The following is a 12,962-nucleotide window of genomic DNA, read 5'->3' as shown; positions in this document are numbered from 1 at the left end:
AATAGCTTGAGTCCATATTGCATTTCATTTACAATTACATAATAGGAAAACTATAGCTTGGCTTCATCTCCAAAACATGATAAGTACACAAAAACTGAAAGATACTATTAATGAAGAGAAGGAAACATTTAGGGTAATAGGAAAAAAAAAAGCAAAACAGATCAAGTGCATCTTAACAGAAAGGTCAATCAGGCTGCAAAATAGTCTCCCACTGAATGTGATGGAAGCTCAACAGTGCTGTTCTCCAGAAGCAGACAAGTATTTTCCCATCAGATTTCTCCATCCCTTTCTCTCCCTTAAAAAAAAAAATTACAACAAACATATACAAAAGTTAGTTGACCACTTACTGAACTTCTCTGGATATCTTGCTCAACTTTTGAGGAGAATACTGAAAGGTCCCCATTAAGAATAACCTCAGCCAGTGAGTTCACCAGAGGTGCATAATGTATAATCAGGAAAACCTATTAAGAGGGGGATGGAGAAAAGAATGTTAGACATATACAATTTTAGACACTGTAGGCATTTTCCCCACCTAATTGAATTGTTAAATTTCTTTACATTACATAATGTCTAATAAAACCCAAACTGGGATATACTTGAGCTATAGTTAGTATTCGGGAGGAACACAGACCACAATCCCTTTCTACATCAAATTAATCTCCCTTCCCCTGAATTCCAAGCCTGATTGATAGATTACTTGGTCAGTGTTCGCTAGTTTCCTTTTATCCTCTTCCAGCTAAGCCCTACGTATTCCTCCTCATTTATTTTAAGAAACATTAAGATTCTATAGCATTAGCCTACAGTCAACCCATTTAACAGAATTCTGTTACTGGGGAAAGCCAGGACAGTTAAGTGATTGTGGTACATTATATCCATAGGCCTTGTGGTATGGGAACACCTAGCAATATCCCATGCATAAGATTTTTAAAAAAGCATAGCACAAGATTTGCTTGATGGAGAAAGTAGTGGGTGAAGTTCTCTGGGCTGTGTTTATGATCTAGACTGACATCCTGCACAACAATCCCTTCTGGCCTAAAGATCTAAGACATATCAACAGTGTAAGAACATTTTTCTTAATAGTTGTTTTTCAGTGAGAGGTATCTGGCAAGTCTCAAGTCAAGAGTTAACAGTGTAATGCTGCTACAAAAAAGACAAATGTCATTCTGGGATATATTAGCAAGAGCATTGTAAGCAAGACACAAGAAGTAATTCTTCCGCTCTACTCCGCACTGATTAGGCCTCAGCTGGAGTACTGTGTCCAGTTCTGGATGCCACATTTCAGGAAGGATATGGACAAACTGGAGAGAGTCCAGAGAAGAGCAACAAAAATTATTAAAAGGTCTAGAAAACATGACCTATGCGGGAAGATTTTAAAAAATGGGTTTGATTAGTCTGGAAAAGAGAAGACAGAGGGGACATAACAGTTTTCAAGACTGTAAAAGGTTGTTACATGGAAGAGGAAGAAAAATGTTCTTCTTAACCTCTAAGGATAGGACAAGAAGCAATGGGCTTAAATTGCAGCAAGGGAGGTTTAGGTTAGACATTAGGAAAAACCTTCCTAACTGTCAGGGTGGTTAAGCAAAGGAATAAATTTCCTAGAAAGGTTGTGGAGTCTCCATCACTGGAGATGTTTAAGAGCAGGTTAGACAATGAATGGTCTAGTTTTATGATTCTATATTATGCTGGAACAAGCTCAGTGTAATGTAAGAATAAGGTTCCAATGTTTTTAACATTTAAACACTTGGACAGTATTATGATAGGTACTGCGGAAAAACCTAAAATAAATTCGTAGTTAGGTGCTAGGTGAACGAGACAAAAACAGTTTGAGTCACTAAACCAGCACCGTGTCTTCACTGTTTGAACATATCTGCTTACAGAACGTGATATTATCAGGCAAGGGGGAACCTTTGACTTCTTATTTTGCAGTGATGGGCTAGAACCCATATAAATCCCCTTCAGAATTTCATAGCAATACGGTCTCAAAGATTAACCTTGAGGTACCCTTTAGAAGTAAATCAGAAACGTAAGGCAGTGGCCTGCCCGCTCACAGGAATGCCCTGGCATAAAACTATATTACAACTGTGCTTTGGGAACAGCAGTGGCTTCCCATCTGCTGCTGGATGCAATTCAAGTTGTTGGTTCTAATTTACAAAGCTGTTCATTATATAGAGTATCTGGTATGCCAGTGGCCATCTCTGTGTATGCAACACTGATGGCAGAAATCACTAAAGTGGTTTTTCTAAACAGTTACTTAATGTGTACTCTTCAAAACGAGATTATTTCAGTGAAGGAACCTGGCTCTCTAGCTTCCACTTTGTCAGAGGAGCTATTTATTGACCTATAGAGATCTATTTCAGGAATCCTTCATCAAGTCTTCGCTTCACTACGGATCATCAAGATATTAATTAAGAACTTAATGGTGATTGAGGAGGTATAGGTTGGGAAGCGGTTTTCTCATGTGAGTAGTTCCTATAATCCTGAATTTGTACTGACAGATACTATCACAATGAGAGAATAAAACAAACACTGATTGCATTTTACAATTTATACTCATGTCAGATGGACCAAGTTGTAGCACAAGACTGAGACGATACTAACGATATGCAATATAGTAGAACCATAAAGGAAGAGTTTTGCTGCATTAACTATTCAGCATCTTGATATCAATGTGGAAATATACTATTCAAAATTATGAATAATGTTCTGCCCCTAGATACGCACATTTGATTCTCAATGATTTAAAAGAAATCCCTCCTGTCGACGAAGGTAGCGTCTACACTAAAGCGCTGCAGCAGAGCAGCTGTGCCACTGTAGCATTTTAAGAGTAGATAAGCCCCAGATATGATGAAATAGGCCCAATGAGCTGCTGAGCAAAGCTGGGTGACTTTTTTGGATAAATAATTCATTCCCGGAGAACTATAGTTTCAGTCAACCGAAAACTATTGCAAATTTGGCACAAATTGTTTGGGCCAGATTCACAAGAGGGCTTAGGTGCCAGTCACAAAATGGCTAGAAGACTCAGTGCCTCCTTTATTACCTTCAGTTAAGTAGTTAAAGTGGTTACCTGGAATGTTGGACACCCAGGTTAACACCTCCCCCGCCCTCCTCTCGCCTGATGCAGAGCAGGGACATGAATTTGGATCTCCCATCGTTGAGAATTTGAAAGTGGAAGGCAGCATTGGGAGAAAGTGATCATGAAATCAGAGTTCACAATTCAAAGGAAGCGTATAAGGGAGTACAGCAAAATACAGACAATGGATTTCAGGAAGGCAGGATTTTGGTAAGCTCAGAGAGCTGATAGGTAAGGTCCCATGGGAATCAAGACTAAGGAAAAAAACAACTGAGGAGAGTTGGCAATTTTTCAAAGGGACGCTATTAAGGGCCCCAGAGCAAGCTATTCCGCTGGGTAGGAAGGATAGAAAATGTGGCAAAAGACCACCTTGGCTTAACCACGAGATCTTGCAGGATCTAAAAAATAAAAAAAAGGAGTCTCATAAAAAATGGAAACTAGGACAATTACAAAGGATGAATATAGGCAAACACCACAGGAATGCAGGAGTAAGATTAGAAAGGCAAAGAGACAAAATGACCTCAAGCTAGCTACAGGAATAAAGGGAAACAAGAAGACTTTTTATCAATACATTAGAAACAAGAGGAAGACCAAGGACAGGGTAGGCCCATTGCTCAGTGAGGAGGGAGAAACAGTAACAGGAAACTTGGAAATGGCAGAGATGCTTAACGACTTATTTGTTTCAGTCTTCACCAAGAAGTCTAAAGGAATGCCTAACATAGTGAATGCTAATGGGAAGGGCATAGGTTTAGAAGATAAAATAAAAAAAGAACAAGTTAAAAATCACTTGGAAAAGTTAGATGCCTCCAAGTCACCAGGGCCTGATGAAATGCATCCTAGAATACTCAAGGAGCTAATAGAGGAGGTATCTGAGCCTCTAGCTATTATCTTTGGAAAATCATAGGAGACAGGAGAGATTCCAGAAGACTGGAAAAGGGCAAATATAGTGTCATCTATAAAAAGGAAAATAAAAACAACCCAGGAAACTACAGACCAGTTAATTTAACTTCTGTGCCAGGGAAGATAATGGAGCAAGCAATTAAGGAAATGATCTGCAAACACTTGGAAGGTGGTAAGGTGATGAGAATAGCCAGGATGGATCTGTAAAGAACAAATCATGTCAAACCAAACCGATAGCTTTCTTTGATAGGATAACGAAACTTGTGGATAAGGGAGAGGCGGTGGATGTGGTATACCTAGACTTTAGTAAGGCATTTGATACGGTCTCACATGATATTCTTATCAATAAACTAGGCAAATACAACTTAGATGGGGCTACTATAAGGTGGGTGCATAACTGGCTGGATAACCATACTCAGATAGTAGTTATTAATGGTTCCCAATCCTGCTGGAAAGGTATAACAAGGTATAACAGGGATCGGCTCTTTTGGGACCGGCTCTGTTCAATATCTTCATCAATGACTTAGATATTGGCATAGAAAGTACGCTTATTAAGTGTGCAAATGATACCAAACTGGGAGGGATTGCAACTGCTTTGGAAGATAGGGTCATAATTCAAAATTATCTGGATAAATTGGAGAAATGGTCTGAGATAAACAAGATGAAGTTTAATAAAGATAAATGCAAAGTGCTCCACTTAGGAAGGAACAATCAGTTTCACACATACAGAATGGGAAGAAACTGTCTAGGAAGGAGTACGGCAGAAAGGGATCTAGAGGTTATAGTGGACCATAAGCTAAATAGGAGTCAACAGTGTGATGCTGTTGCAAAAAAAAGGAAACATGATTCTGGGATGCATTAACAGGTATGTTGTGAGCAAAACACGAGAAGTCATTCTTCCACTCTACTCTGCGCTGGTTAGGCCTCAACTGCAGTATTGTGTCCAGTTCTGGGCACCGCATTTCAAAAAAAATGGAGAAATTGGAGAGGGTCCAGAGAAGAGCAACAAGAATGATTAAAGGTCTAGAGAACATGACCTATGAAGGAAGACTGAAAGAATTCGGTTTGTTTAGTTTGGAAAAAAGAGAAGACAGACAGAGGGGACATGATAGCAGTTTTCGGATAGCTAAAAGGGTATCATAAGGAGGAGGAAGAAAGCTTGTACATCTTAGCCTCTAAGGATAGAACAAGAAGCAGTGGGCTTAATCTGCAGCAAGGGAGGCTTAGGTTGGACATTAGGAAAAAATTCCTAACTGTCAGGGTGGTTAAACATTGGAATAAATTGCCTAGGGAGGTTGTGGAATCTCCATCTCTGGAGATATTGAAGAATAGGTTAGATAAATGTCTATCAGGGATGATCTAGACCAGGGGTAGGCAACCTATGGTACGCTTGCCGAAGGTGGCATGCAAGCTGATTTTCAGTGGCATTCACACTGCCGGGGCCTGGACACCAGTCTGGGGGGCTCTGCATTTTAATTTGATTTTAAATGAAGCTTCTTAAACATTTTAAAAAAAACTTATTTCCTTTACATACAATAGTTTAATTATATATTATAGACTTATAGAAAGACCTTCTAAACGTTAAAATGTATGACTGGCACACGAAACCTTAAATTAGAGTGAATAAATGAAGACTCGGCACACCACTTCTGAAAGGTTGCCGACCCCGGTCTAGACAGTATTTGGTCCTGCCATGAGGGCAGGGAACTGGACTCGATGACCTCTTGAGGTCCCTTCCAGTCCTAGAATCTAGGAATCTTCCAGACACATACCCTAACCACTGGGCTAGAGTCATTCTCAGTTCATATACCCTATCTCTGACCAATTATTATTCAAGACATTTAGTTCACCCCAAAATGAAATTTGTCAAATTTCACTTGGTTTTTTTTAAACCCAATGTTTTCCAGAATGGTTAGTGAACTGAAAAATTATTGACTCTCTCTAATGCCGAGTACTTCTCAATGCTCTCATTTACATGAGAGATTAGAGGGCTCAAAGCATCTCAAGAGGCATTTAGTGACTTAAGACTGATTCCCTTAGTTTCAAGTGATTGCTACTATAAGGTTTCATTTCTGAGGTCACTAAACCTAACTCAAATTGAAAATGATGTGGGAAACAGAAACTTAGCAGCACTGCAGTGTTTCCTTCCCTGAGGCAATAAAACAGGTGGAAACTGGTTTTTACAATGCCTACAAATCGTCATAAAGAAATCAACCTGGGAGGATACTCCCACTTATAATAAATCTGATTTAAGAATTCATAGATTTAAAAAAAAGTCATTTTAAAAATATTATCACTTCTAGAAGAAATCAAGTCAATAATATATTTTGACCTAAATGTAAATATATATTTAAGAATGTAAATATATTGAGCATGTACATGAAGTATGCAGGTAGGCTAATATTTAGCTGACAGAATAAGCTTTTCTCAATCTCTAGGGTAAAACAGAAATAATCCAAAGAACAAAAATGAGCATCTGGCATTTTCAAGAACTTTTATTTAACTATCTATTTCACCATTCACTTAAGAAAAATCCCAATTTAAAAGAAAAGAAGTTTATGGTGGCACTCTGATCTATTGTAAAATTACCTAACTAAGATGTGTGCAATCCATAATGGCATTTTCAATTGTTAGAAGTTATAGCATCTGCTCAGTATTCAGCCATTCAATTTTTATTTTTGTAAATACAAGAAAGCTGATCACGTTTCACGAGACATAAAACAAGGCACTCTCTACTTGTAATTAAAGATCCCACAACATTTTGCACAAGAGTAAGATTCAAATCCCTAATTTCTGTATGTCCTAGTCAAACTGAAATTTGGAATGCTGTATTCTGCCTGTAGTTGCAGTTGAATACTGTATTCTTCATTACAATCGTAACTTGTTGTACAAAGCTGTTATGCAATGTTTAATAGCTGCTGCATTTCACTAAAGAGGTTGCTGCATTAAACTGGTAAGTTAAAGGATTGTCACAAACATCTCAAAATAACTGGTGTTCTAAAGATTTAATTAGGTAATGTTTGTAAAGTATTCTGAGAACCTCCAAGGAAAGGTACTAGTAAGTAAAAAGAGTAGTAGCTGGCCCATGTGATGACCAGTGAGCTAATAATTTAAAAAATAAATATATGTGTCCCTTAAAGGTACACACTGCACCTCAAACTGAGCACAATTCTCTTCAGATGTATAACTGAAAAATAGCCCCCTAAACCACACAATTTGTAATGAAATTACTGAGACCATTACAAACACCACACTGAAATGTGACATACTTGTGAGAGAAGATAGAGAGAAACTTGCAGACTTATTTTTGGACGCTCCCCACCCTACGGAAGAAAGAAAAAAATGCCCAGTTAATTACAGAAAACTAAGGTAATTACACCATTAAATAGAAGAAAGGCCAACATTTTTTTAAACAGAAGAATGTAAGTATAAACACTTGATTTTTTCATGTGCTCTACCTCCCCTACTTCCCCCAATGCTACTAAGCTCCAAGGAATATGCTGACATTTTCCAGTGACTTTCCATTTCTTTGGAAAAGGATCTCAGAAGAATGCATTTTTCATTTACATCACACTTGAAAATATGACTGCACATTGTTTTTGAAGGCAAAGTTTCCCTTAATATTTATTTTTACCAGATGCTTAAGTGAGAAGTACATTTTTATCCCTCCAGCATATCCTTACCAGATGGTACTTATGAAATAAATTACTAAAAGGAGGCTCTTACAATGTTTTCCACAGAATTAAATAAGACCAATAAAAGTTTACTGGAGTTGTTGACATTCAGTTGTTGGATTCAACTGGGTAATTCTGGCTTCACAGGCATTTTCTCTCCATAATCAGAACACAATAAATGCTCACAGAATGACAATACTTTAAAATCTCCATTAAAATTAGAATAAACTGATTTCTGAAAGAACCACTAACACCACAGAAAAGAGAACTATTTACAATATTTACAGTCTCTTTTGTCTGAAGCATATTGTTTTAAGTCACTAGAGATATTTGCATATTTTTGCATTATAAGACATGGAAGGGAACATGGCTGAAGCACAAGACTGAAAGTCATAAAATCTGGTCTATACCTACCTCTACCACTAACTCACTGTATAAAATGAATTTAATTACTTAACCCAGAAGGGGATATGACAGGTTAAATTAATTAACATTAAAAACATAAAGATCTTTGATGGCAGGCTCCACAGAAATGCAAAGTATGATAAATCTTCAGAGATGTCACACAATTATGACAAGGATAAAAAAATACAAGAGGATCACAAGACATGCAATTACCACAGAGATAGGCACAATATAAGAACCTGGATTAGATGGAATTTAAGCAAACTTTTCATCTGTTCCATACAGTAGGTGGCAAGTCTGATTCTGCTCCTTTTAATCAGTGACATGTTTTTTAAAAAAAAAAACCACTGAAATTAAAAAAATCAGACTAGAGGCAAGGTGCATGGATTTGACAATTTTATATGTAAGTAACAGGGATCCTGTTTTCAATCTTAAAGATTACTTTTTTAAAAAAGTAATCTGATACAATTATACTGGCCTTTTAAAACATATTTCAGAGAAATCCAGGCCCAGACCTGAATTTACTGTTTCTGTCCCTACTGCTAACTTTAAATGCTAAACAACTGTTAACAACTACGTGGGCCAATGTACGCGAGTCTTTACCTAGGTTCATATATACCTAAAACAGCATCTCCCGATCAGTCATCTTTTAATTTAAGAAGAACAAAGACCTGAATTATTTAAACTGTTTTTCTTGTAAAGTACTTAAACGTAGATGATATTAATTCTGCTTATGGGATACACTTACTGCACAAATTATTGTAAATACTGAGTGGAAATCATTAATTATTAAGACTTAACTAATCACTAAATCATGCAAGCTATTCCTTACCTTATCTTGATTTACTAATGAATACACATAGAGAGGCAGAAACAGCCTATTAAGTAGGTGGTCTGTGAGCACATCATTTAAGAATTCACAATTAATGATAAGGATATCATTAAGATAATGTAAATGATCCAAATGTTCTGCTACCAAATCACTCAGTTTGCCTCTATTTCTGTGCCTGAAAGAGACAAAGATTTAGACATAGCTAAGGTAGAAGAACAATCAGAATTCAGTAAGATAATGTATCTGCATCTTTTTTCTGTCTTACTTCATGCAGACTGACTAATGCAGACATCCAAGTTACCTCCTGTAACCTTAGAGATCTGACAATCAAAATGAAGCAATTGAAGGAGTGTTGTCATTTTAGTTTCACAATACAACATCCACAGCGATGAGTACAAGATTTCCGTTTTCTGGAGAAGCATAAAAATCTCAGCTGCCAATTTGTACATGCCTTTTTAGAAGCCAGTCATGAAAGGAAATATTACAATTTTGTTTTCTATTACAAAAGACTATTTAAACATTTTTATCTTAAAGCCAGTAAAACTACTTATATTTCTTCTGTACTGTTCTAACCCAAGTAAAGCTTTAAAAAACTGACCATATATACTCAGAGCAAATCCAATGTGGTGACCATGAGCAACACAGCACAAATTCTGCAGCTGACAAAATAAGAGGTTCTATACAAGTGACATCTGCCAGTTATATTGATGGCAAAGGTGTTTAGATAATTAACTACTGAATAAACTTGAAAAGACTATTTTTCTAATTATACTTTCCAGAAAACTATCCTAATGTCCAGCTTTCTGAATGCGATTACAGATATCTAAAGAGTCTGTGCTTTTAGCCTTATTGTTATGCAAACAGTCCTATATAGTTTCTGCATAACAATGTAGTTCATTAATAAAGTCAAGACTATATACTTCAAACCAACTGGGATGAGGAGTAATGTCTCCCAACAAATCATTTATTTACAGGAATGTTAAAATTTATAAATGATTTGACAATATCCTCCTGCAATGATTTCTAACACGATCTTGTAAGAATTACAGACTTGGTAGGATCATTTCTTGAAACATTAACTTAAAAGGTTTTCAGTGCACCTGGCAAAAAGAAATAGTTGTAGAAGCTTACTCTTCATCAGTCTGCACACAGTTATCCAGTTCTATCACATGGCTCCCAATAAACCAAACAAGGTTGGAGAAGTAGGGGACAGCAGTTTTATCTCGAATGTAGTGCAACATAGGCTGGTTGTCCACTGAAGAGAAGTTAAAAAAAGAAGTTTCCAAAAGATAAATGTTTTTAAAAAAAAAAAAACATACAATCAACTTACCATTCTGAATTTTCATTACATGCTAGTTTTTTGTTTTTTTTTTAAACTCACACACACCCACACCTGTATGGGTTTATCTTATCCATGAAATAGATGTCTTTTAAAGTTTCACAGGACAACTCTTGAAAGGTTAAATTAGCCTGTTAAAATACTAGGGTTATTTTTACATTGATCTCAGGATAGTGAGTAAATTTATTGTAGTTCAGAAAACCACACTCTACTCAAGTGAGTTTTCTTTTTTAAAAGACAAAGTGTAAGTATAAAGCAATAATGCTGAAAGCCAAACTTGTTAATAGACTTACATGACACTGCATTAAGGAACACAGGAATCATCAGTGAAGGAAGGAGGAAAAAAAAGACAACAGGATTAGGAACTGGGATGGTGAGACATCCTCCAAAAGGGTTAAAGAGCTAAAGCAGGAAGCATCTAAACTAAAAGATACAGGTTAGAAGGTGTTAGATCAGAACATTTACAAATGGATAGTGAGAAAATTATGAAACCTGCATGTTTGATAGTTGTGTTTTTCAAATTCAACACCCATAACTCTCCAACATTCAACTTAAACTCTAGGCAAGAACATCATAAAACTTTCCTTTTTATTTAGTAAATGTACACAAAGTATGAAGTGCATTATACTTCACTGTTTTCGTAATAAATGGCTCATACACAGAAGGTTGGGTGTTAGAAGTAGAGAAAACATTGCATGGATTTTGCTTGCTGAACACCAGAAAGGGCCACACTTCGTACTCAGTGTCCAGACACCAACACAGCTGTAAAGCATCTAAAGCAAAAATGCTTTCAGGGTTATCATGTAAATGTTGACACTTAGCATCCACAGAGAATTTCCTTACTCAATACAGATCAAACACGCAGCTTTTAAAACATGGAGTAGAATTTTCCCCAGCCTTATGTTTTGTAATCAATAACTACAGTTACTTTAATGTCACATTTGACATTTTACTTCCTCCATTAGCTTGTCTACATCCAGTAATAGGCAAATTCTAGCAATCAATTACACTCTATACCTTTCTTATATACTGCTGAGAGCTAAAACTATCCAATCATTTTATTATGTAGCTATATACTTTACAGCTTAAAACAGTAAGTTGTTGAAAGTGAAGTCTGTGAGAAAAATGTCACTATGAGGTAAAAAGCATTGTGGTGTTTACTTTGTACCTCAAAGTTCACTAGAAAAATAGTAATTTTTGACTAGTCATTTTTCAGCCCATGCACAACTACAACATCCATTGATTTATAGCAAGTTTTGCAAGTTATGACAGTTTATTTCCAATTCAATATTAAATTCCTCTTAAATCTGTAATGCAAAAAGCAGTTTAAAAATTGAAATCAAAAATTAAAAAGGCAACTGCAGGATAAAAACCCCCATAGGAATGCACATCACCATGCAGAGCACTCCAGACTAGGATTACATTTCTGCCTCCAGGCTATGTAAATGAATTTACACACAACTATACAAAACAAATTGTTTCTATAATAGGGTGCAAATTATATATACTTGCTTGCACAAAGAACTTATGGTACATCAATAGTTTTTCCTCCACTGATGAGTGGACTACCAAATTCCAGAATTGCAGTCATAATCCAAAAAAATTAAGGAAATATATATGTTGATTTCTGCTACACAAATTACTCTTTCCCTTATTATAAATGTTCAATATGTCAAGAGACTGATATCCTTAACAAGAAACTAATACTTTTTAAAATGGACAGATTAGGACCTCTACTGGCAGTTGACATGAATTTCCTTGTGTATTTTATATTGTGTTTCAGAGTATCAGCAGTGTTAGTCTGTAACCACAAAAAGAACAGGAGTACTTGTGGCACCTTAGAGGCTAACAAATTTATTTGAGCAAAAGCTTTCGTGGGCTACAGCCCTTATGCTCAAATAAAATTGTTAGCCTCTAAGATGCCACAAGTACTCGTTTTCTTTATATTGTGTTGGCGCCCTTTTCTTCATCAAGGAAAATATACTGGTGTTTACAATCACACACAGTATTGTGTAAACACTTTGGCTTTAGAGTTGTCTTTTGTAAAGATTTTTAAAAAACCTATATTTAACACATATATGTTTGTTAACACATGCATGTTAAGTAACATGCTTACAATTAATTCAGCCTTGCATAAATTAGAATCTATGCCTGGTAAATATGCATTGTTTGTAATTGTTAACATTTAACTTTAGTTACACAAAGTATTAGGCGTACTAGTCTTCTGATGCACTAAACTTACCTTTGTAGACATTTAAAGTTATAGTCCTGACAGCAATTCTGACCATGCTCTCTGGGTGGTTAAAAAATTTAATGGCCTCCGTATACAAGGCAAAATCATTAGTGTGCTGAAATAAAAATACAGCAGGCATTATGTTCTATCCTGTCAAACATTCAATACTTTCTTAGGATTTTGCATGAAAAAAGTTACCCTACTAAGGTAACAAGGCAGAAAAAAAAAAATCTAATCTATCACATGGTACTATAAATGCGTGCAGATGTAGTCAATCAATCCTTTTTAAAACAAAATCTGAGTTTCAAACACCCATTAGTTTGCAGGTATATGAGTTTATTACAGGAAGCACGTATTAACTAAAGTTTCATATACTTCACACATCATCATCTCTGTACTTTTTAAAGAGCTTTGATGCCCTCTTCTGGCAATAACTATTACGTGGATAGAGAGAAAAATAAGACTAAGGTTTTGTGAAAAGATCACCTCTTAGACCTGCAACTGCACCA

The 12,962-nt window shown here is 36.1% G+C and overlaps 1 protein-coding gene across 13 annotated transcripts in view; it reads right to left on the bottom strand.

Annotated features, from left to right (window-relative positions):
- CLEC16A (C-type lectin domain containing 16A) overlaps positions 1-12,962 on the bottom strand; it is a 182,096-nt gene that overhangs the window by 150,270 nt on the left and 18,864 nt on the right. For 11 of the 13 annotated variants that reach the window (XM_030577251.1, XM_030577252.1, XM_030577255.1 and 8 more), the window contains 6 exons: positions 12,463-12,568; positions 10,514-10,519; positions 10,013-10,136; positions 8,882-9,056; positions 7,240-7,293; positions 348-461 (listed from right to left, as the gene is read on the bottom strand). In XM_030577251.1, coding sequence (XP_030433111.1) covers positions 348-461; positions 7,240-7,293; positions 8,882-9,056; positions 10,013-10,136; positions 10,514-10,519; positions 12,463-12,568 — 579 coding nt within the window. The remainder of the gene's footprint in view (positions 1-347; positions 462-7,239; positions 7,294-8,881; positions 9,057-10,012; positions 10,137-10,513; positions 10,520-12,462; positions 12,569-12,962) is intronic. The other 2 variants (XM_030577253.1, XM_030577264.1) reach the window with 1 other exon arrangement.

This window comes from Gopherus evgoodei, chromosome 10, assembly GCF_007399415.2.
Source record: "Gopherus evgoodei ecotype Sinaloan lineage chromosome 10, rGopEvg1_v1.p, whole genome shotgun sequence".
Lineage (NCBI taxonomy): Eukaryota > Metazoa > Chordata > Testudines > Testudinidae > Gopherus > Gopherus evgoodei.
Note: the sequence above shows the minus strand (reverse complement) of the source record. Positions and strands in the feature narration are given on the sequence as shown.